General features: G+C 45.7%; 1 protein-coding gene across 1 annotated transcript in view; it reads right to left on the bottom strand.

Annotated features, from left to right (window-relative positions):
• Window positions 1-844: 844 nt before the first annotated feature.
• The window catches only part of acmsd (aminocarboxymuconate semialdehyde decarboxylase), a 53309-nt gene continuing 33493 nt past the window's right edge, over window positions 845-20660 (bottom strand). The window contains exons 7-10 of the mRNA XM_041200694.1: window positions 18102-18197; window positions 11911-12083; window positions 10983-11081; window positions 845-978 (exon numbers count right to left, since the gene is read on the bottom strand). Coding sequence (XP_041056628.1) covers window positions 916-978; window positions 10983-11081; window positions 11911-12083; window positions 18102-18197 — 431 coding nt within the window. The 3' untranslated portion in view covers window positions 845-915. The remainder of the gene's footprint in view (window positions 979-10982; window positions 11082-11910; window positions 12084-18101; window positions 18198-20660) is intronic.

The raw sequence follows: 20660 nt of genomic DNA on the forward strand, positions 1-20660 counted from the left end.
AGTGGGCACGTGCTGGAGTTACCTGCACGTCCACCGATATTTAAGTGGCCTATTAAGGCCATTAAGGAAGTAATTAAGGTCATTGCTGATGCTGCCTGTCCAATCTTAAGGTTGGTGGGCAGGCGAAAAGGCCAAGCAGCCTTCATGTTTTTTAGGAAACCTCATCCACGAGCGGGATAAGATTTCCTAAAGCTTTTATTAATTAAATAAAATTTTTTAATGAAATTAAACATATGTCCCATCTCATATGATGCAGCTCCATGCCTCAGAGAGGTTGAAGTGCTCTTTCGCGGGCATGCCTGTGTCGTACGCTGGGGCGGGCCTTAATTGGCCCGCCCACGTAAAATGGCAGTGCAGAGCCAATCGTGGGCGGTGATTGACTCCGCGACTGCCCCAACCCGCTCCCGCTGACCCTGCCCGTCAACTGAAAAATTCAGGCCAGTGTTACAGAAGCAGGTTTTATTATAAATATGGACACGGGAAAAAATTTAACAAAAATACTCTGATAAAAATGTAGCAAAGAGAAGCCAACTTGTGAAGACAAGAATTCCATGCAGATACAAGATGTTTAATATAATTCTTGTTCTTCATGAAGTTTTGCTGTCTTTGCTCTTAGGTGCAGTCAACTTTTCAGTAAGCACTTGCAATTAATGTTAAATATTTATGGATTTTAGAGGGCTGCTCCTGTTGGTTAACTTAATACAAGCCAGAGCTGTGTCACAGTACACAGTTACTATAAATAGGGTATGATGTTAATTTCAAAATAGTAGTCAATTTATCCCATAACAATAAACTGAATTATAGATGTTACCTTTGGGAAGATGTTTATTAATCAAGTTCCAAACCCAGCTTGTCTCAAATAGTATAGACATTTCTTAACTTAGGAACAAAAAGGCATGTTAAAGAGCTATTAGATCAGCCAAACTGTTTCTTTTCAAGGCCGAGGAACTCCAGTGCGTTTTTGGCAAGGAGCTTATCCTGTAAAACAAGTGAAACCATTTTATGATAAATTTGAAAGAAATCCAGTATAAATAGGCAGAATTTTTATTTATTTGTGTTTTAATTAAGGGAAGAATTTTATAATTGTACAGTGTGGTGGTTAATTTACCGTGGTAATCACAGGTAAAATTGTAAACAGTTCCTTCTATTTTGCTTTCTCTAAATTGTCTTTAACACACTTTCTCCATGCCTCGCTGTTTGACTACAGCTTTTTCACTTTTGATCATACCATTTCTGTAAACTTGTCTTTTTCTTTGTCTTCTCTCACTTCTGTGAGTTTATTTCTTTTATTCATTTACTGAATTTGTATTTACAGTATTTAACAAAAAGCTAGGCTGGATTTTTAGACCCCAGTTGGTGCAAGCATGGAGGTGCAGAATTTCATGCCATCGGTCAGTTTTCTGGCACATTTTCTCAGATGCCGGATGGGAGGCTACAGGGCTACCTATCAGCAAGCAGTAGTTGGCCAATTAAGGCTCTTTAAAGGCCTGTAAAGTCTATTGTGATAGGCTGACTGGAATTTTGACTGGACATCACCCAAGGCGTCAGGAAACAGGCCAGCTGTCTGGAGGTGGCCTCCTGGTGAAGCAGAGGGAGGGGTGGGCAAGGGAGGGGCAACATTTGAGACAGGCTTTGTGGCCCTATCCACCTGCTTTGGATTCAGCTGCAGCCAGTGGCCATTAAGGGCATTTTTAACCTTAAAGATAAAAGAAAATGAAGTGAGGGCACCTCCATTTTGAGACAACCTCTCTCTTTCTTACCTGGAAAAGCAAGTTTCTGCTTCTTCAGTGCTGGAAGGCCTGCCTCCCTCATCCCCACCCCCACCCCTGCTTCGAGAGCCTATCCCTAATTGGATGGCAAACCTGCCCTTTAGCCACTAATTGGTCAATTCATGGAAAATCACAACCAGGTGACTTTTCCCACACAATTTGGGCTTCTGAGCCCTTTTAACCCTAGCTGACATCAAGGTCCTAAAGCCTATGAGCAAAATTTTACCCTAGATGGCAAAATATATAGAAATGAGACAGAACTGTGCAGGGCCAAAGGAGCAGAAGCAGAAAGGAGGCAAAGGTAAAGACAAGGGATGAATTTGATTGGAGGTGAGGGAGGCCTGGACCTGGTCAGGATGAGGCTATTTGTGAAGTAGCCTTTCTCTGCAATGAGAAAGCGTGTAGGAGTAACTAGAATTTGGGACTGAGGCTGAAAGGGTGAGGGGAAGATGGGGAACTCAGATAACAAAGGAACAGCAAGGCTGTGAACTGGGCTGGGACAGACTGGTGAGGCAGAGGTGCTACTAGATTTGGTCTGTAGAGTAGTGGTGTGTCCAAAACAAAACACACAGATTACCTTACAGCCTATTCAATGTTCACTATGCATGTCATTTTGTAGCAAGGCATAAGTTGCAGCAATAACTTATCTGAAATTCTTAATGTACTGAAATCTTAAAAAGGCTTCTTCTAAAAATACCTTCCAACAAATGCAACTCCATGATCTCACTCAGTGTTTGAAGGGAGATCTGTTGAAATTTTCTTTGGAGCATATGAATTTTAAAATTGAGTTTAAGGGAGCTGGATTTTTCAGTGTTTTTCTTTTGGGTCAGCTTATTTATGGAAGTTTATGACTCATATTTTTGGAGCCATGGACCCCACAGGTTGGATGATCTTCCAGCTGATATCGTAGTGGAACTGTGGCTATGGATCTGGCTGCTACAAGGAAGAAAACCTGGGGTTGTGAAATTGTGAAGGATCTGGGCCCTGGAGTACGAGGCTGTAGGGTCTGAAATTGGGAAGAGATTGAGTGGGTCAGAATAAGAAGGAGTGCATAGGGTTCCAAAATCTGAAACTATAACAGGTAAGTAACAGAGTATGCAGAGCCCAGGAAGCGAAAGTGGAAAGAAGACAAAAAGATGACGGAAGGGAAGAATCAGGAGCTTCTTTGTTCCAGATAATGACTGTGAGACAAGAAGGGAGCTGGGGTGGGGGGGTGGGGGCAATGGTGTGCAGTGATGGTGGGACAGGAAGATTTAGCAGCCGGGAAACTTAGAAGTATGGGTTTAACTGCAAGACCTGATTTAAATTTTTCAACTCTCCAGCCAGATGGAGAGGCTGGTTGATTTTTTTTTTATATTCGTTCATGGGATGTGATTGTCGCTGGCTAAGCCAGCATTTATTGCCCATCCCTAAATGCCCTTGAAAGAAGACAGTGGAGAGCTGTCTTCTTGAACCGCTGCAGTTCATGTGGTGTAGTTACACTCACAGTGCTGTTAGGGAGGGAGTCCAGGATTTTGACCCAGCAACAAAAAGGAATGGCAATATATTTCCAAGTCAGGATGGTGAGTGACTTGAAGTGGAACTTGCAGGTGATAGTGTTCCCATGAATCTGCTGTCCTTGTCCTTCTAGGTGGTAGAGGTCATGGGTTTGAAAGGTGCTGTCGCAACAGCCTTGATGAGTTGCTGCAGTGAATCTTGTAGATGGTACACATTGCTACCACTGTGCATCGGTAGATGGATGGAGTAAATGTTTATTGTGGTGAATGGGGTGGCAATCCAGCCAGTTCTTTTGTCCTGGAAGGTGTCAAGCATCTTGAGTGTTGCTGGAGCTGCACTCATCCAGGCAAGTGGAAAGTATTCCATCACACTCTTGACTTGTGCCTTTGTAGATAATGGACAGGATTTGGGGAGTGCGTGCCTGTCAATTTTGGTAAGTTAGTCGCCACAGATTTCCCAGCCTCCGACCTTCTCTTGGAGCCACTGTATTTATATGGCTGGTCCAGTTCAATTTCTGTCCACGGTAACCCCCAGGATTTTGATTCAGTGATGGTAATGCTATTGAATGTCAGGGGGAGATAACTGGATTCTCTCTTGTTGGAGATGGTTATTGCCTGTTGCTTGTGTGGCACGAATCTTACTTGCTACTTATTAGTCCAAGCCTGAATATTGTCCAGGTCTTGCTGCAGATGGACATGGACTGCCTCAGTATCTGAGGAGTCATGAATGGTGTTGACCATTGTGCAATCACCTGTGAACCATCTCCACTCTTGACTGTACGATGGAGGGTAGGGCATTAACGAAACAGTTGAAGATTGTTAGGCCTAGAACATTATCCTGAGGAACTCCTGCAGTGATGTCCTGGGACTGAGCTGACTGACATCCTGATTGTTGGGTGGCAGGGAGTTGGAAATTGGAGATTGGGAGGCAGGGGAGAGTTGGACATCAGGGATCTGGATTGCAGGTGGTGGCTGGGATCAGCTGATTGATGTGGTCAGATTATGAATAATTTACGGCGTAGTTTGAGGGTGGCAAAAGCTGTGCTGGACAAACATTCTCAGTGTGGTTAACTTTCAAATTCCCTCTGAAATGGCATAGCAAGCTACTCAGTTGTATCAAACCGCCATAAAGTCACAAAGAAGGAATGAAACCAGATGGACCACCCGGCATTGACCTGGGCACTAGAAACAACAACAGCAATCTCAGCCCTGTCGACCCTGCAAAGTCCTCCTCACTAACATCTGGGAACTAGTGCAAAATTGGGAGAGCTATCTCACAGACTAGTCAAGCAACAGCCTAACATGGTCATTCTCACAGAATCATATCTAACAGATAATGTCCCAGACACCACCAACACCACCCATGGGGATGTCCTGTCCCACCGGTAGGACAGGCCCAGCAGAGGTGGCGGCAGTGATATACAGTCAGGAGGGAGTTGCCTAGGAATCCTCAACATTGACTCTGGACCCCATGAAGACTCACGGCATCAGGTCAAACATGGGCAAGGAAACGTCCTGTTGGTTACATACTGCCCTCCCTCAGCTAATGAATCAGTGCTCCTTCCTGTTGAACACCACTTGGAGGAAGCACTGAGGGTGGCAAGGGCGCAGAATGTATTCTGAGTGGGGAACGTCAATGTCCATCATCAACAAGAGAGAATCTAACCATCTAACCCTAAAGTTCATTGGCATTACCATCACTGAATCCCCCACTATCAACATCCTAGGGGTTACCATTGACCAGAAACTGAACTGGACTAGCTATATAAATGCTGTGGCTACAAGAGCAGAGGTCAAAGGAGGCTAGGAATTGTTCAACGAGTAACTCACCTCCTGACTCTCCAAAGCCTGTCCACTATCTGCAAGGCACAAGTCAGGAGTATGATGGCGTACCCCCCACTTGCCTGGATGAGTGCAATTCCCACAACACTCAAGAAGCTTGACACCATCGAGCACAAAGCAGCCCGCTTGATTGGCACCACATCCACAAACATCCGCTCCCTCCACCACCGACACACAGTAGCAGCAGTATATACCATTTACAGGATGCACTGCAGGAATTCACCAAGGCTCCTTTGACAGCACCTTCCAAACCCACTACCACTACCATCTAGAAGGACAAGGGCAGCTGATAGATGGGAACACTGCCACCTGCAAGTTACCCTCCAAGTCACTCACCATCCTGACTCGGAAATATATCGCCGTTCCTTCACTGTCGCTGGTTCAAAATCCTGGAACTCCCTTCCTAACAGCACTGTGGGTGTACCTACACCACATGGGGCAGAATTTTCTGGCTGACGTGCGGGTGGCGTAGCCTGCACATCAGCGCTTAAAATGCCACGCGAGTGTCCCGACGTCAGTGCGTGGCATCGCGCTATTTCGGTTGGCGGACGTGCTCAGCAGTGGGGCGTTCGCCCGCCATTAATTGAAGGGCTCGTTAAGGCCATTAACTTGCCAATTGTCCAGGATTTTGAGGGGCCCATGCGAACTTTGGTTCGGCGCATGGGCCCAACGGGCAGGCGGGTAGGAGATTTTTAATAAAACTCATGCAATGTTGGGATATGTGGACTCAGAGGGGTTGTTCATGTTTTACACGAAGTTTTAATCGCAGAAAGTGTTTAAAAGTTGTCTGTGTGATTGTTAGCAGTTCTCATCGATTTCCAAGAGCTTCTTGTGTACTTTGAAACCAGTCTGCAGACAGTAATCTTTCTCAGGCCTGCAGCTTTCCGGAGGCCTCCACTTAGCCTGGGGCTATGGGTTCTGACCTCTCCACTGGAGGCAGCTCCCCTGAGGAGGAAGGGAGGGATAAAAAAAGGAGGCGGCTAGGACAGGACAATCAGCCTCCAGAGGAGCCACCTTTGGGAGGCCAGGCACAGGCACAAGGGGCGCAGGGCCAAGAGGTTGTCCAAGGTGCAAGGGGCCACAGAAGACGCCACTATCCTGCTGCCAGGCGGCGAAGCAGCTACCTCAATATGACTGAGGTGTAGTGCCGAAAGAGGCTCTGACTCTCAAGGGAGACAGTCAACTATATCTGTCAGATGATTGGCCCTGAGATCTCCCCTAACTGTGTGGGTGGACACCCCATGCCAGCGGCTCTGAAGCTCACAGTTGCCCTCCACTTCTATGACTCTGGCTCCTTCCAGGGCTTGGTGGGTGATCTTTGCAGTGTCTCCCAATCAGCTGCCCTCACTTGTGTCAAGCAGGTTACAGACGCTCTGTTCAGATGGGTATCCACCTTCATCCACTTCCGCTGCGACCAGGAAAGTCAGGCACAGTGAGCCAGAGGCTTCGCGGCCATTGTTGGCTTCCCCCGCAGGGTGCGATAGACTGTACATATCTGGCCATCAAGGCACCAGCAGGTGAGCCTGGTGCCTTCATCAACAGGAAGGGCTTCCACTCCATGAACATGCAGATAGTGTGTGATCACAGGATGTTGATTCTACAAGTCTGTACAAGGTACCCAGGCAGCTCCCATGACGCCTACATCCTCAGACACTCCCAGGTGATGGCGCTCTTCAGTGCTCCAGCTCGGCTGGATGGTTGGCTGCTGGGTGACAAAGACTATCCCCTGCGAAGGTGGCTCATGACGCCACTATGCCGTTCAAGAACAGAAGCTGAGCAGCGGTACAATAGAAGCCATGGCACCACAAGGGCTGTGGTGGAGAGAGCCATCGTTCTTCTCAAGATGCGCTTCTGTTGCCTGGACCACTAAGGGGGTGCACTCCAGTACCCCCCAGATCACATCTCTCTGATAGTGGTTGCATGCTGTGCCCTGCACAATCTTGCGCTGGAAAGGGGGGATGCAGTTGACGATGAAGACCTTGACGCCCTGGATGAGGTGCAGTGCCTCAGAGGATGAGGAAGCACAGGGTGATGATGAAGGGCAGAACGATGACCCACATTTACACCAAGGAAGCAGGGACACCCGGGACAATTTAATCCAAAGAACCTTCAGCTATCTCCACACACATGGATCAGCAGGAACAGCATTGCCTGGCACTTCCACACATGGCATTTAGGTGCAACATCTTTCACCTGTTCAGCTGTAACTAAGGGCTTGGTACAGAAACATCAATGTCCACTCAAACACTCATGATAATTATGTGAAAAAGAAAAATGCACCACAAACAAAAGACCCTCAGCCATGGTTACAAAGGTGGACTTTATTTTGTCCAAAAGAAAAGCACACAGCACTTTTTGCGATCACAAAAATATGGGTCCCTATTCTAAGGCCAACACAAAATCACCAGTGACATACCCGTGGAGTGCCTAATGTGCCTTATGCTTACGTTTTTGGGTGCTACGTCTAGGTGCTGCCCCATCGCTCGGAGTGGCTTGTGAGACAGCCTGCAGACTCTGCTGTCCTATTGGCCTCGATGACCTTGGCGGGTGTCCTCTCTGGCCCTTGGAGCCTGTGATGGCCCTGCCTGGGAGGGAGCTGCCAGTTCCAGAACTGGCATCTCCCCAGTTGTTGCAGCCTCAATGGAAGAAATGTTGACTGATAGAGGGGCGGAGGAGCTGCTGCCCTCATCTGGAGCGCCCTGAGAGGAGCTTGCAGTGATGACAGGTAGCTACTGCACCGACGTGAGGCCCTTTTCGACCTCCTTGCTCAGCGCAGATGCATGGGCACCGAGTGCTGGCGCTTGGTGTCCACAACGTCTCCCACATTGGGAATGACCACCTGTGGCCAGTATCACTGTGAGGGCTTGCAGGTCAGAGCGTATCCCAATCATAAAATGTTCCATTCAATTGAAGCCCCTCTCTATGAGAGTCACCAATCTCTCAATGGAGGAGGCCTGAAGCTCTACCCTGAGGGCCAAACCTTTACGTGCACTCTGCCCGGACTCCTCCGTCACAGAGAGCAACTGAAGCACACCCTCATGCAACCCTGCCAGATGCAAACGCATTTCCTGCCGCCTGTCCAGCAGCTGCTGCATTGGGGACAACTCCAGAGGCACATCATCAGTGCCGGACTCAGCATATGCCTCATCCCCTGCAGCACTAGCTGACAGTAAAGTCCCCACCGAGGTGTGTGTGTCTGCACTGGTGCCTGGCAGGCTGAAATGATGTGCCACAAGTTGCACATGTTGGCCCTCAGGTGTGGAGGGGGGACTGCGGGGTCGAGGTACGGGTCACTTTGGTGGTGATGCTGAAATCAACAACAAGGACAGTGCATGAGTTAGTGTACATTCAGTTCAACCTTTCCCCCCAGCCTCATAAGTCACCCACCCTTCAAGACCCGAAGGAGAAGAACATTGTGAGGTGGAAAATAGTCAAGACGGGCCCCAACCATTAAACACACATGCGGACAGGCTGGTCAGATGGCCTCAGGAATGCCACATGGCATGTTATGAACCATAGGAGTGGAGAGAGTGCAGAGGTACCTGACCTGTGTGCATTGTGGCCTGGATAGTTGCGGGGCTGAGGAAACATCGCAAACAGTGGCGACATTTGCCGTGGATCACAGGAAATTGAGAGGTCACATTATTGGCCTTCATTCCGTAAGGAGGGGCATAGACCGGTTTGGCAGAAGGCAACATTTCCTGTTGGCGCAGGGATGAGTAGCGTTCATCTAAGTTGAGTGCCATGAGGTTCACAGCTGAGGTGCTGAGGACCTTTTGGACAAAGTAATGTGGGGCGCACTGGCTGAAAGTGTGCAGGAGGTCCCAAACCCCCTAAGATGAAATAAGTTTTTGGCTGTGCAGCAGCGATCCAATTTCATGTTAGACCATGGTGATGGTGGTCACAAATGGGATAAGGTGACTTTGGAAGGTGGTGGAGATGCGATTCCACAAGGGGACAAGAGTCTCTTCTGTATGACCCACACGTCAGAATGTCTCAGTCTGTGAATGAGCATTGTTTCAGCATTAATGATGGTAGCACCCATCAGTGGTTTGGATGGTAGGCAGACAGAGTGGATGGGACTGTGGACCTCAAATACCTGCCCGCCGGACCTCAGCCTCGCTGCCCCCAGCTGCCCTGGCCTCCTGCCTCCTGCCCAGCTCCATGGCCTGCTCTTCAAAAGGCATGAGGCGCTTTCGGAGGGCGCACCCACCTCCAGTCCTCTGGTGCTCCTGGGCATTGTGGTGACTTTTTACCTGCAAAATAGAGAAGAGGATTTATTGGGGCTGCTCGCTCATGTACTCTGCATGTGCACGCCACACCCCAACCACAGTGGCCCATCTGAGGCCTCCAGCGGCTCCTGTCCACACTACTGGTGATCAGTCCTCAGAAGATAGTTGGGCTGGTCCCAACCCCCTCCCCCAATGGCCACCTTGGACACGTTTGGCATCCATCACTTTGAATAGCACATGGGTCTTAGCACCCATGGCAAGGAGGCACAACTGGGTGCAGTGCTGATACCAGCATATGGCACTTGCCCAAAACGCCTTGAGGCACCCTTTGCACCATCTCATTACCATCAATATGACATGTGTTGGAGTTCTGAGTATGTGTCTAGCGGCCTCCCCTGCAGGTTGCCCCCAGACTACTCAAATGCCACAAACACCAACATATGCTGCCAGGAGAACCCTTCTTCTCCTCAACCAGTAAGGCTGATGTAAGCATGGTCACTATCTGTTTGCCCACCCAGTGTGCACCAAATGCCCAATGCAGTAACAACAGCAAGACATGATGTGGGGACTCAAATGCTGCCTTCTGGGTCAAATGGCCAAGACAGACATGGTACTTACCCGTCCAGAGCACAGCAAATCATTGAATCTTTTCCTGCACTGGATGCCAATGTGCTGCACGTCATCATGGGCGCTTACAGCGTCACCCACCTCGTCCCACACCTGGCTGGTGACATGGGAGAGCCCTCCTCCTCCCATCCTCTGGATACAGCAGGATACCTCTTGCAGGAGGACATCAAGGCATGCATCTAAAAATTGAGGGGGCACAGTGGCCCCCCTCTGGCCTCTCCTGCAGCCTGCCCCCCTTCTTCTGCTCATGCTGCTGTCCACTCACACCTCCCTCCCTCTCTCCACGAGTGGCCATAGTGCACTGCTTCAAGCAGGCTGCCTGGCCACTCTTTATACAGGCTGCTGGCTCTCCACTGGAACCAGCAGTCTGAGGCCGCCCGCCCCCACGACTATTTTCCCGTTCTCCACAGGAGTCGCTTACCCATGGTGTGAGCCTTAATTGGCTCGCCTGCGGAAAATGGCGGCGTGGCCCGTTTCTCCAGCGGCAATTGCCCGCCTGCTACCAAGTCAGTTGGGCCCACTCGACCAACAAACGTGAAATTCTGGCCATGGACTGCAGTGGTTCATGAAGGCAGCTCACCACCACTTTCTCAAGGGCAACTAGGGATGGGCAATAAATGCTGGCCCAGCCAGCGACGCCCACATCCCATGAATATAAAAATAAAATCTCCCTTCAGCTGCCAGTTTTCCTAAAGCTAGGGGAAACATGTATTGGAGAGGTTAAATTTAGGGGTCAGTAAAATTCAAAGCAAGTGGATCCAATTAATATCACATAACAATGTTAAGTGTACCAATAAATAAAGGTACTGTGAATACAGTAGGTTAGCTGCGTATATCCAAATGTGCCTCTGTTAAACATGGAAGTGATATGTTGGAATTTAGTTATGGTTGCGATTCAAAAATCACTTATTTTTACTATCCACCCTCCTCAACATACCCATTCTTGAGGCTGAAAATTTCTCCCTTTGTATTTGAGAACTAAAGGAGCAACATGTAGATCTTAATATTAATCTTACTTTAAGTTCATTGCTGAATTCTTCCATAGATTCAATAAGTTTTCCTGGTTTCAGTTCTCCCAGTGGGAATGGATAATCTGTCCCCAGCATCACCTTGTCCTAAAGACAGGTAAAATTTAATGTGATTGGCTATAAAATAAATTTTTTTTACAGGTAAAGCATTTTAGCAGATTGTTCACTTGAAAAATACTGTGGATGCTGGAAATCTAAAGTAAAAGCAAAAAATGCTTGAAATACTTGGCAGGGAGACCAAATGCATTTTGGGTGACTGATTTGTGGAACACTTCCTTTCAGTCTGCAAGTGTGACCCCCGCGGTTCCATTTGCCTGTCATTTTAATTCACCATCTTGTTCCCACTCAAACCCCTCTGTCCTCAACCTCCTGCTGTGTTCCAATGAAACCCAAGGTAAGCTAGAGGCAGGTCTTACAATTTAGCATTTTACAGCCTTCTGGAGTTCAACAATTTTAGATCGTAACCTCTGTCCCCATTTTGTTTCCATCTTCTATGCTATTTTTGGTTTTTCTCTTTTTGTTTTTGGGTGGAAGCTGTTCATGATTCTGCCATTCATATCTCCTCTGGACACAGTTTTTGTTTCCTGGCTTAGGCCATTACCACTCCCTTTTGCCATTTAATCTCTCCTACCTTCCATCCTATCACAGACCTTCCCTTTTGTTCCCCCCACCCTCTTTCACTGACTCTTTCCTTGCTTAAAACCTGTTACATCATATCTTTTCCTAGTTCTGATGAAAGGTCATTGACCAGAAATGTTAACTCTGTTTCTCTCTCCACAGATACTGTCAGATATGTTGAGTATTTCCAGCATTTTCTGTTTTTATTCGCACATTGTGAATTGTTGCTTAGTGTAAAGATAAACATTCAGTTAGAGCTGTAGGCTGTGAACAAAATGTGAGAAAAGGTCCAACTCACTTTCCCTATCACCTCCACCAACAGCTTCAGTGCAAGTGGATCGTGTACTAATGAATCTGTGTAAAAATGGCCTAGGCACTTTTGAGGGCTTGTCTTGTTGTCCATGGCACACAAATCGGGACGGACATTAAACCCATGTTCAATCCTCCCAATGGTATAAGGAAAAGCACCACCTAAAGGGAAATAATATTAAGACAACTTTCTTTTTTCTCACAGTCATGAAAAAAATGTAACCACTTTAATATTAAGTACAACTGCTGCTTTCAAAATATCTACAATACGGTTCTTTAACTTTTTAGTGACAAGTGTTATAAAACAGATTAAGAGGTATGCATAAACAAAAAAAACTTGTAAATCACAGCAAGCTGTTTTAGTTAATTAAGGTAGAATTCTGTTTTAGCTTTGACTTTGAAACCAAGGTGCTACCAAAGAGTTAATTGATACAGCCGGTAAGATCTTCATGGCTCCAATGTACAATTGAAATGTTGAAAGGAATAAATATTTAGAGAAGGATGGTTGAAAATTCAATTCTTTGTATAATTTTTGTCACAACTCCTACCATTTGATGTGGCAATAAATCTGCAAGTAGCTTCCAACTGGTTTACGTAAATGTAATGTTTCCATGTTGAAGATATTAAACTCAAAAAAGAAAACCAGAGATCAAAACAAAGTTATTGAAAAATATTGATTTTATTAAGTTTGGTCAATTTTAATTTTTGTAGCTGTCTGCTTGGATTTTTTATTTATATTAAAGGACTGGAACAAATTTAAAGAAATTGTACACATTAGAAATTCAACCTTGAGCATCTGGAGGATTCATCCAAGTTTCATGGAAGACCCAAAGCTATAGAGCTGTTTTATAAATACCGGTTCCAGGCAGGGAGGTTGGCTTGCTTCACTGTGCATATCTGGAAATCACAGGTTTGCTGCCAATTGTTTTTCCTTTATTCATTTTTATAAACAGGAAATTGTGGCCAGCGCACCTGCTGTTTCCCATCATGAGCGGCCAGTGGGCGAGGCTTCTGGCTGATAACACACGTTTGTAGCATGGGCTTTTAAAAGTCTGGAATGTATGCATTAAGGCTTCACAACCACCTCTCTTCCTTAATGGAACACCTTCTAACAGGACAAATATAAAAATATCTGGAAAAACTCAGCAGGTCTGGCAGCATCTGTGGATTGGAACACAGTTAATGTTTTGAGTCCATATGACTCTTCAACAGAACTAAGTAAAATAGAAAAGAGGTGAAATATAAGCTGGTTTAAGGAGGGGAGGAGGGTAGAGCTGGATAGAGGGCCAGTGATAGGTGGAGATAACCAAAAGATGTCATAGACAAAAGGACAAAGAGGTGTTGAAGGTGGTGATATTATCTAAGGAATGTGCTAATTAAGGGTAGAAAGCAGGCCAAGCAAGGTACAGATAGCCCTAGTGGGGGTGGGGTGGGGTGAAGGAATCGAAATAGGCTAAAAGGTAGAGATAAAACAATGGATGGAAATACATTTAGAAATAGGTGGGAAAAGGAAAATCTATATAAATTATTGGAAAAAAGGGGAGGAGATCAGAAAGGCGGTGGGGATGGAGGAGAGAGTTCATTATCTAAAATTGTTGAATTGTTGACTGGGCACTTTACAGCCGTCCAGGCTGAATATTGAGTTCAACAATTCATCCTCCGTCCCAGGTCTAGTATAGCCTGCTGTCTGCTTGGCTCCTGAACATACTGTTTTAAGAAACTATCCCAAAAATATTCTGAGTTCCTCATCTAGGCTACTTTTGCTCATCTGATTTTTCCAGTCTATACACAGATTAAAATCCCTCATAACAATTGCCTTACCTTTCTGACAAGCTCCCATTATTTCTCGTCGGGACCTGGTAAAAATTTATTAATTTTGCTTCCAATTTCCACCCCTGCATCATTTTCACATGGTCCATCTCTGACACTTCCCTTCCCTTCCTTGACCTCTCTGTCTCAATTTCTGGTGATAGATCATCAACTATATTCATCAGAAACCTACCGACTCTCACAGCTACCTCGGCTACCTCGCCCGCTATGGATAGAGGTAGAGCTGGAGCTCTACCCTCCCCCACCCCCCTTAAACCAGGTTATATTTCTCCTCTTTTCTATTTTTACTTAGTTCTGCTGAAGAGTCATACGGACTCGAAATGTTAACTGTGTTCCTCTCCGCAGATGCTGCCAGACCTGCTGAGTTTTTCCAGGTATTTTTATTTTTGTTTTGGATTTCCGGCATCCGCAGTTTTTTGCTTTTACTTTCTAACAGGAATTGTTCCAGCCCAGAACTTTACCTCTTGGTGTCAACTAAGATTGTTGGAGCTCATATTAAGTTATGGGGAACTTGTATTGGGGAAAAATCGGTACAATTTTTCTGAGTCTTTTTGTGGCCCCTGTTGCTGCCAAAGTGAAGTTTGTAAGGTATCTACCATTGTTAAAGATGCCTTATCTTCACCCTGTGTTGCCATATGGGTGCGTTATGATACATTCAGTATCAATATTAAGTGGCTTCATTCTGACACTAAACTAGTGCAGAGTAAATCAAGTGTTAAGGTCTGAACTGACTTCAAAGAAAAGCCTCAACAAGGATTCTCATTTTACTTAACTCTGATATAAGATTAGGCCCTGACTGCAGCTTCAGACTGTATTGAATGTTTCATAGTTGCATTGTAAAGGGGAAAAAAATCTCTTTTCATTTCTGTTTGTCGTTTTACATGTACATTTATTGATATCACTTGTGGTTATAACTGAAAATTCTGAATGTGCTTTGGCACAACCAGCATCATAGTTCACAGGACTTCTCCTGTGAATCTGTCCTGTTGCTGAATTCAGCCCAGGTCCTGGGAATTAGGTAATTAGCATGAAGGTTGGGTGTCAATTTTATATATGCGCTCTCTGTCCTGTAGAAGGACAAGGAATTGTAAGATAAAAACAAAAAAACTGCGGATGCTGGAAATCCAAAACAAAAACAGAATTACCTGGAAAAACTCAGCAGGTCTGGCAGCATCGGCGGAGAAGAAAAGAGTTGACGTTTCGAGTCCTCAACAGAACTGAGTGAATCTTAGGAAAGGGGTGAAATATAAGCTAGTTTAAGGTGGGGTGGTGGGGGTGGGGGGGGGCCAGAGAGAAGTAGGGGGGCGTGGTGGTGTGGTTGAAGGGACAAGCAAGCAGTGATAGGAGCAGATAATCAAAAGATGTCACAGACAAAAGAACAAAAGAACACAGACGTGTTGAAGGTAATGATATTATCTAAACGAATGTGTTAATTAAGAATGGATGGTAGGGCACTCAAGGTACAGATCTAGTGGGGGTGGGGTGGATAGGCTAGCAGGGCATAAAGATTTAAAAATAATGGAAATAGGTGGGAAAAGAAAAATCTATATAAATTATTAGAAAAAACAAAAGAAAGGGGGAAGAAACAGAAAGGGGGTGGGGATGGAGGATGGAGTTCAAGATCTAAAGTTGTTGAATTCAATATTCAGTCCAGAAGGCTGTAGAGTGCCTAGTCGGAAGATGAGGTGCTGGTCCTCCAGTTTGCGTTGGGCTTCACTGGAGCAAAGCAGCAAGCCAAGGACAGACATGTGGGCAAGAGAGCAGGGTGGAGTGTTAAAATGGCAAGCGACAGGGAGGTTTGGGTCATTCTTGCGGACAGACTGCAGGTGTTCTGCAAAGCGGTCACCCAGTTTATGTTTGGTCTCTCCAATGTAGAGGAGACCGCATTGGGAGCAACGAATGCAGTAGACTAAGTTGGGGGAAATGCAAGTGAAATGCTGCTTCACTTGAAAGGAGTGTTTGGGCCCTTGGACGGTGAGGAGAGAGGAAATGAAGGGACAGGTGTTGCATCTTTTGCGTGGGCATGGGGAGATGCCATAGGTGGGGTTTGAGGAGTAGGGGGTGATGGAGGAGTGGACCAGGGTGTCCCGGAGGGAACGATCCCTACGGAATGCCGCCGGGGTGGTGAAGGGAAGATGTGTTTGGTGGTGGCATCATGTTGGAGTTGGCGGAAATGGCGGAGGATGATCCTTTGAATGTGGAGGCTGGTGGGGTGATAAGTGAGGACAAGGGGGACCCTATCATGTTTCTGGGAGGGAGGAGAAGGCGTGAGGGCGGATGCGTGGGAGATGGGCCGGACACTGTTGAGGACCCTGTCAATGACCGTGGGTGGAAAACCTCGGTCTCCGGCCCCCTTCCACAACTCTTTCTCCAGTACATTGATGATTACTTCGGTACTGCTTCATGGTCTCGTCGGGACTTGGAAAAATTTATTAATTTTGCTTCCAATCTCCTACCCCTCCATCATTTTCATATGGTCCATCTCTGACACTTCCCTTCCCTTCCTTGACATCTCTGTCTCAATCTCTGCTGATAGACTGTCCACCAATATCCATTACAAGCCTACCGACTCCCACAGCTACCTCGACTACAGCTCCTCACACCCCGCTTCCTGTAAGAACTCCATTCCATTTTCTCAGTTCCTTCGCCTCCGTTGCATCTGTTCTGATGATGCTACCTTCAAAAACAGTTCCTCTGACATGTCCTCCTTCTTCCTTAACTGGGGTTTTCCACCCGCGGTCGTTGACAGGGCCCTCAACCGTGTCCGGCCCATCTCCCGCGCATCCGCCCTCACGCCTTCTCCTCCCTCCCAGAACCACGATAGGGTCCTCCTTGTCCTCACTTATCACCCCACCAGCCTCCACATTCAAAGGATCATCCTCCGCCATTTCCGCCAACTCCAACATGATGCCACCACCAAACACATCTTCCCTTCACCCCCCTGGCGGCATTCCGTAGGGATCGTTCCCTCCAGGACACCCTGATTCACTCCTCCATCACCCCCTACTTCTCAACCCCCACCTATGGCATCTCCCCATGCCCACGCAAAAGATGCAACACCTGTCCCTTCATTTCCTCTCTCCTCATCGTCCAAGGGCCTCCTTTCAAGTGAAACAGCATTTCACTTGCATTTCCCCCAACTTAGTCTACTGCATTCATTGCTCCCAATGCGGTCTCCTCTACATTGGAGACACCAAATGTAAACTGGGCGACCACTTTGCAGAACACCTGCGGTCTGTCCACAAGAATGAGCCAAACCTCTCTGTCGCTTGCCATTTTAACACTCCACCCTGCTCTCTTGCCCACATGTCTGTCCTTGGCTTGCTGCATTGTTCCAGTGAAGCCCAACGCAAACTGGAGGACTGGCACCTCATCTTCCGACTAGGCACTTTACAGCCTTCTGGACTGAATATTGAATTCAACAACTTTAGATCTTGAACTCCCTCCTCCATCCCCACCCCCTTTCTGTTTCTTCCCCCTTCCTTTTGTTTTTTCTAATAATTTATATAGATTTTTCTTTTCCCACATATTTCCATTATTTTTAAATCTGTTATGTCCTGCTAGCCTTTCCACCCCACCCTCACTAGAGCTGGACCTTGAGTGCCCTACCATCCATTCTTAATTAGTACATTTGTTTAGATAATATCACTACCTTCAACACGTCTGTGTTCTTTTGTTCTTTTGTCTGTGACATCTTTTGATTATCTGTTCCTATCACTGCTTGCTTGTCCCTACAGCACCCCCCCACTTCTCTTCCCTCCCCCCAACCTTAAACCAGCTTATATTTCACCCCTTTCCTAAGATTCACTCAGTTCTGTTGAAGCGTCATGAGGACTCGAAACGTCAACTCTTTTCTTCTCCGCCGATGCTGCCAGACCTGCTGAGTTTTTCCAAGGAATTATGAGTCCCATTCCATCCAGATAATGGTGTGTTACAAAGCCAAAGAGCTGTAATTGCATTGTTTGTGCCCTGTCTACATATTGATGACTCTCAATCCCCTCTGAAGTGGCCAACCTTGAGTCATTATTTACACACTCAGTTGTGCAAACAATAGCTCATCAAAACTGGCCCGCCAACATCTTCTCAGGGCAGCTAGGGATGGGCATGAAATGTGGCCATGCCAGTGTTACCCACAACCAGAAAACAAGTTTTTAAAAATGTAGAATATAGCAACTGCAGTGGTGCAAAATGCGTTCACAGCAGATTGGCAGTCTATTGCCATCAAAGAAATGAAGTGGGCTTGATGTGAAATGGGCTCGCCAATTTGCCATCAGCCTGTTTTGTGCAATGGTGTTGTCAGATTTCACACTCATTGGCTCTTTCTTTGATATGCTAAAATGTAATTCTTACCTCCATGGGCAAAGCAGACTTTCAATTTGGGAAATTTTTCAAAGATTCCACCAAACAGCATGCAACACATTGCAGTGGTTGTTTCAGCAGGCATACCTAAAGAAGGATTTACTTAGTAAATAGCTCCACATTAAGGTTCACTCAATCTTTAAAATGGGTGTTGAAATTTGTGCCCCATTCCCACCTTTATTTTAAGGCTTTATGGCATTTTGTGACCGGGGAGGCTTAATTTGATTGTATTTAACTTTGGGAAATATAAAACATTTCATTCCAAGATTAGTTTTCAATATCCATATCCTGAAAATTGAATTGCATCTTTACTCAACAGATAAAGGCTATTGCAGTGAATAATTTGTTCCTCCTAAATGAAAAGCATATACAAAATTTGTTTGGCAACCATTTTATGTGATAACCTGAGTGTTTTAGTTTTGTCCTTTTTATCTACAAATTTTTACTGCTCCTTCTCTCCTAAAGGGATAGATTCCTTGCTGGAATATAGTTCCATGGGTGTTAGTTATTGTCTGGCAATTGTTACTCATGAACTCTGATGCTGCTAGTCAAAACTCTGACAGATCTTTTTCTGCTTCCTGTTTCAGAGGTGCTGGAATTGGTCGTACAACCCCTAGAGCTGGTCTGGCTAAGGTCAGCTATTTCAGCACAGTTTGAGCATCTGACCTGCAGCCTTCCAACTTTATTTGTTTTCCAACTAATACTGTATTGTAAAATCTTGACTCTTCCTGTTTCACTCAGGAAAATGGGGTAGTAGCTGCCATCAATTTCTCCATTACCATTTAAAAAATTGTTTACAGCAATGTCTATTTTCTCCGTAGGTAATTCCTTAGTAATAAAAAAATTTAGGTAGAAGTTGCAACACAATTTCCAGTTATTTTGACAGCCTGATGACAGTGGTGTAATTACACTTTCTGATCAGCAGGTTGAGTATAACTTTGTAGTAGAGCAGCACTGCCTTCTACATGCAATGACTGATCATGTTTTAAAATCATGAGGGTGCCAATGAAGCCAATGGTAAATATATTATTGTTTCAATTCAGGTAATACAGATATTAATGTGGGACACCCAGTTCAGAAGAAGGTCTGTGTGGCGCCATGAGTCTGATTTAACATAAATGACTTATAAATAAGTTTCTAATACTTTACAAAACAGAATTACCTGGAAAAACTCAGCAGGTCTGGCAGCATCGGCGGAGTAATACTTTAGTTTGTTTAATTGGTTCAAAGGAGTGCTTTGAATAGTTCTCTGTTTTACAAGATATGCTTCTGAAGTGGATTCACCTTTAATGCTATTTTAGACAAACCCTTAGTTTGTGGACGTTCGTTCTGTATGCACACAGGCACTGCTTTCATAATAGTGCTCATCACCTTTTCATTCAATCTGCTGATTATAATGTACCATTATTGATTTTTCTAAAATTAAAGTAGCCTTGTGCTGAGTGCAATGTCACAAATACAAATCTTGGTAACAAACCACATCAATACACTCATCAGATTGTATTATGAGACCAAGTCAGGTACTTTGCTTCTGTTATGGGAACAAGTTCCATCTCTGAGACTTAATTTGTAATAATGTTGATATCTCTCAGCACTTCAGCTGTATAACTTTCCATGCCATAGCTACAGACATGGTACTTTTTTCATACACTTGAGGGACCAAATCAAAGAAAACATACATTCAAATATAAGCACTGGGATTTTGTGTAGTCTAATTCGCTCATAAAACATTGTATCACATCAATAGCCACAGGGTATATTTTGTCTGAGTTACTTCCATAGCAAATGAGAAAGGTCTTTGCATTGTTTGGAAAAATAACTTCTTCTTCAGTTTTCTGCCTGAAGGCAGGTCCTTGGCGATTATTCTGCAAAACACAGCAAATGCTGTGATTTTTCTACTATGGGTAGGGTGTGGAGGCAGGGCCCAATTCTGCCTCATCCAGAACGTGATCAAATCCTGTGATGTTGGTGTTAATCTGATCCACATGCTAGCTCTCCAGCCAATTCGGCAAACCGGCCACTGTTTGGAAAATATCAGCATGCATATTACGACCTGTCTTATGGTGAGGTGAGAGTGACTGCCCTTGCCATCAAGGCAGCTTTTGACCGAGTGTGGCATCAAGGAGCACTAGCAAAACTGGAGTCAATGGGAATTAGGGGGAAAACTCTCCGCTGGTTGGAGTCATACCGAGCACAAAGGAAGATGGCTGTGTTGTTGGAGGTCAATCATCTCAGTTCCAGGACATCACTGCAGGAGTTCCTCAGGGTAGTATCCTTGGCCCAACCATTTCAACTGCTTCATCAATGACCTTCCTTACATCATAAGGTCAGAAGTGGGGATGTTCGCTGATGATTGCATAATGTTCAGTACCATTCGTGACTCCTCAGATTCTGAAGCAGTCCATATCCAAATGCAGCAAGACCTGGACAATATTCAGGCTTGGGCTGACAAGTGGCAAGCAACATTCATGCCACAAAAGTGCCAGGCAATGACCATCTCCAACAAGAGAGAATCTAACCATTGCCCCTTGACATTCAGTGGCATTATCA

Source organism: Carcharodon carcharias, chromosome 12, assembly GCF_017639515.1.
Source record: "Carcharodon carcharias isolate sCarCar2 chromosome 12, sCarCar2.pri, whole genome shotgun sequence".
NCBI lineage: Eukaryota > Metazoa > Chordata > Chondrichthyes > Lamniformes > Lamnidae > Carcharodon > Carcharodon carcharias.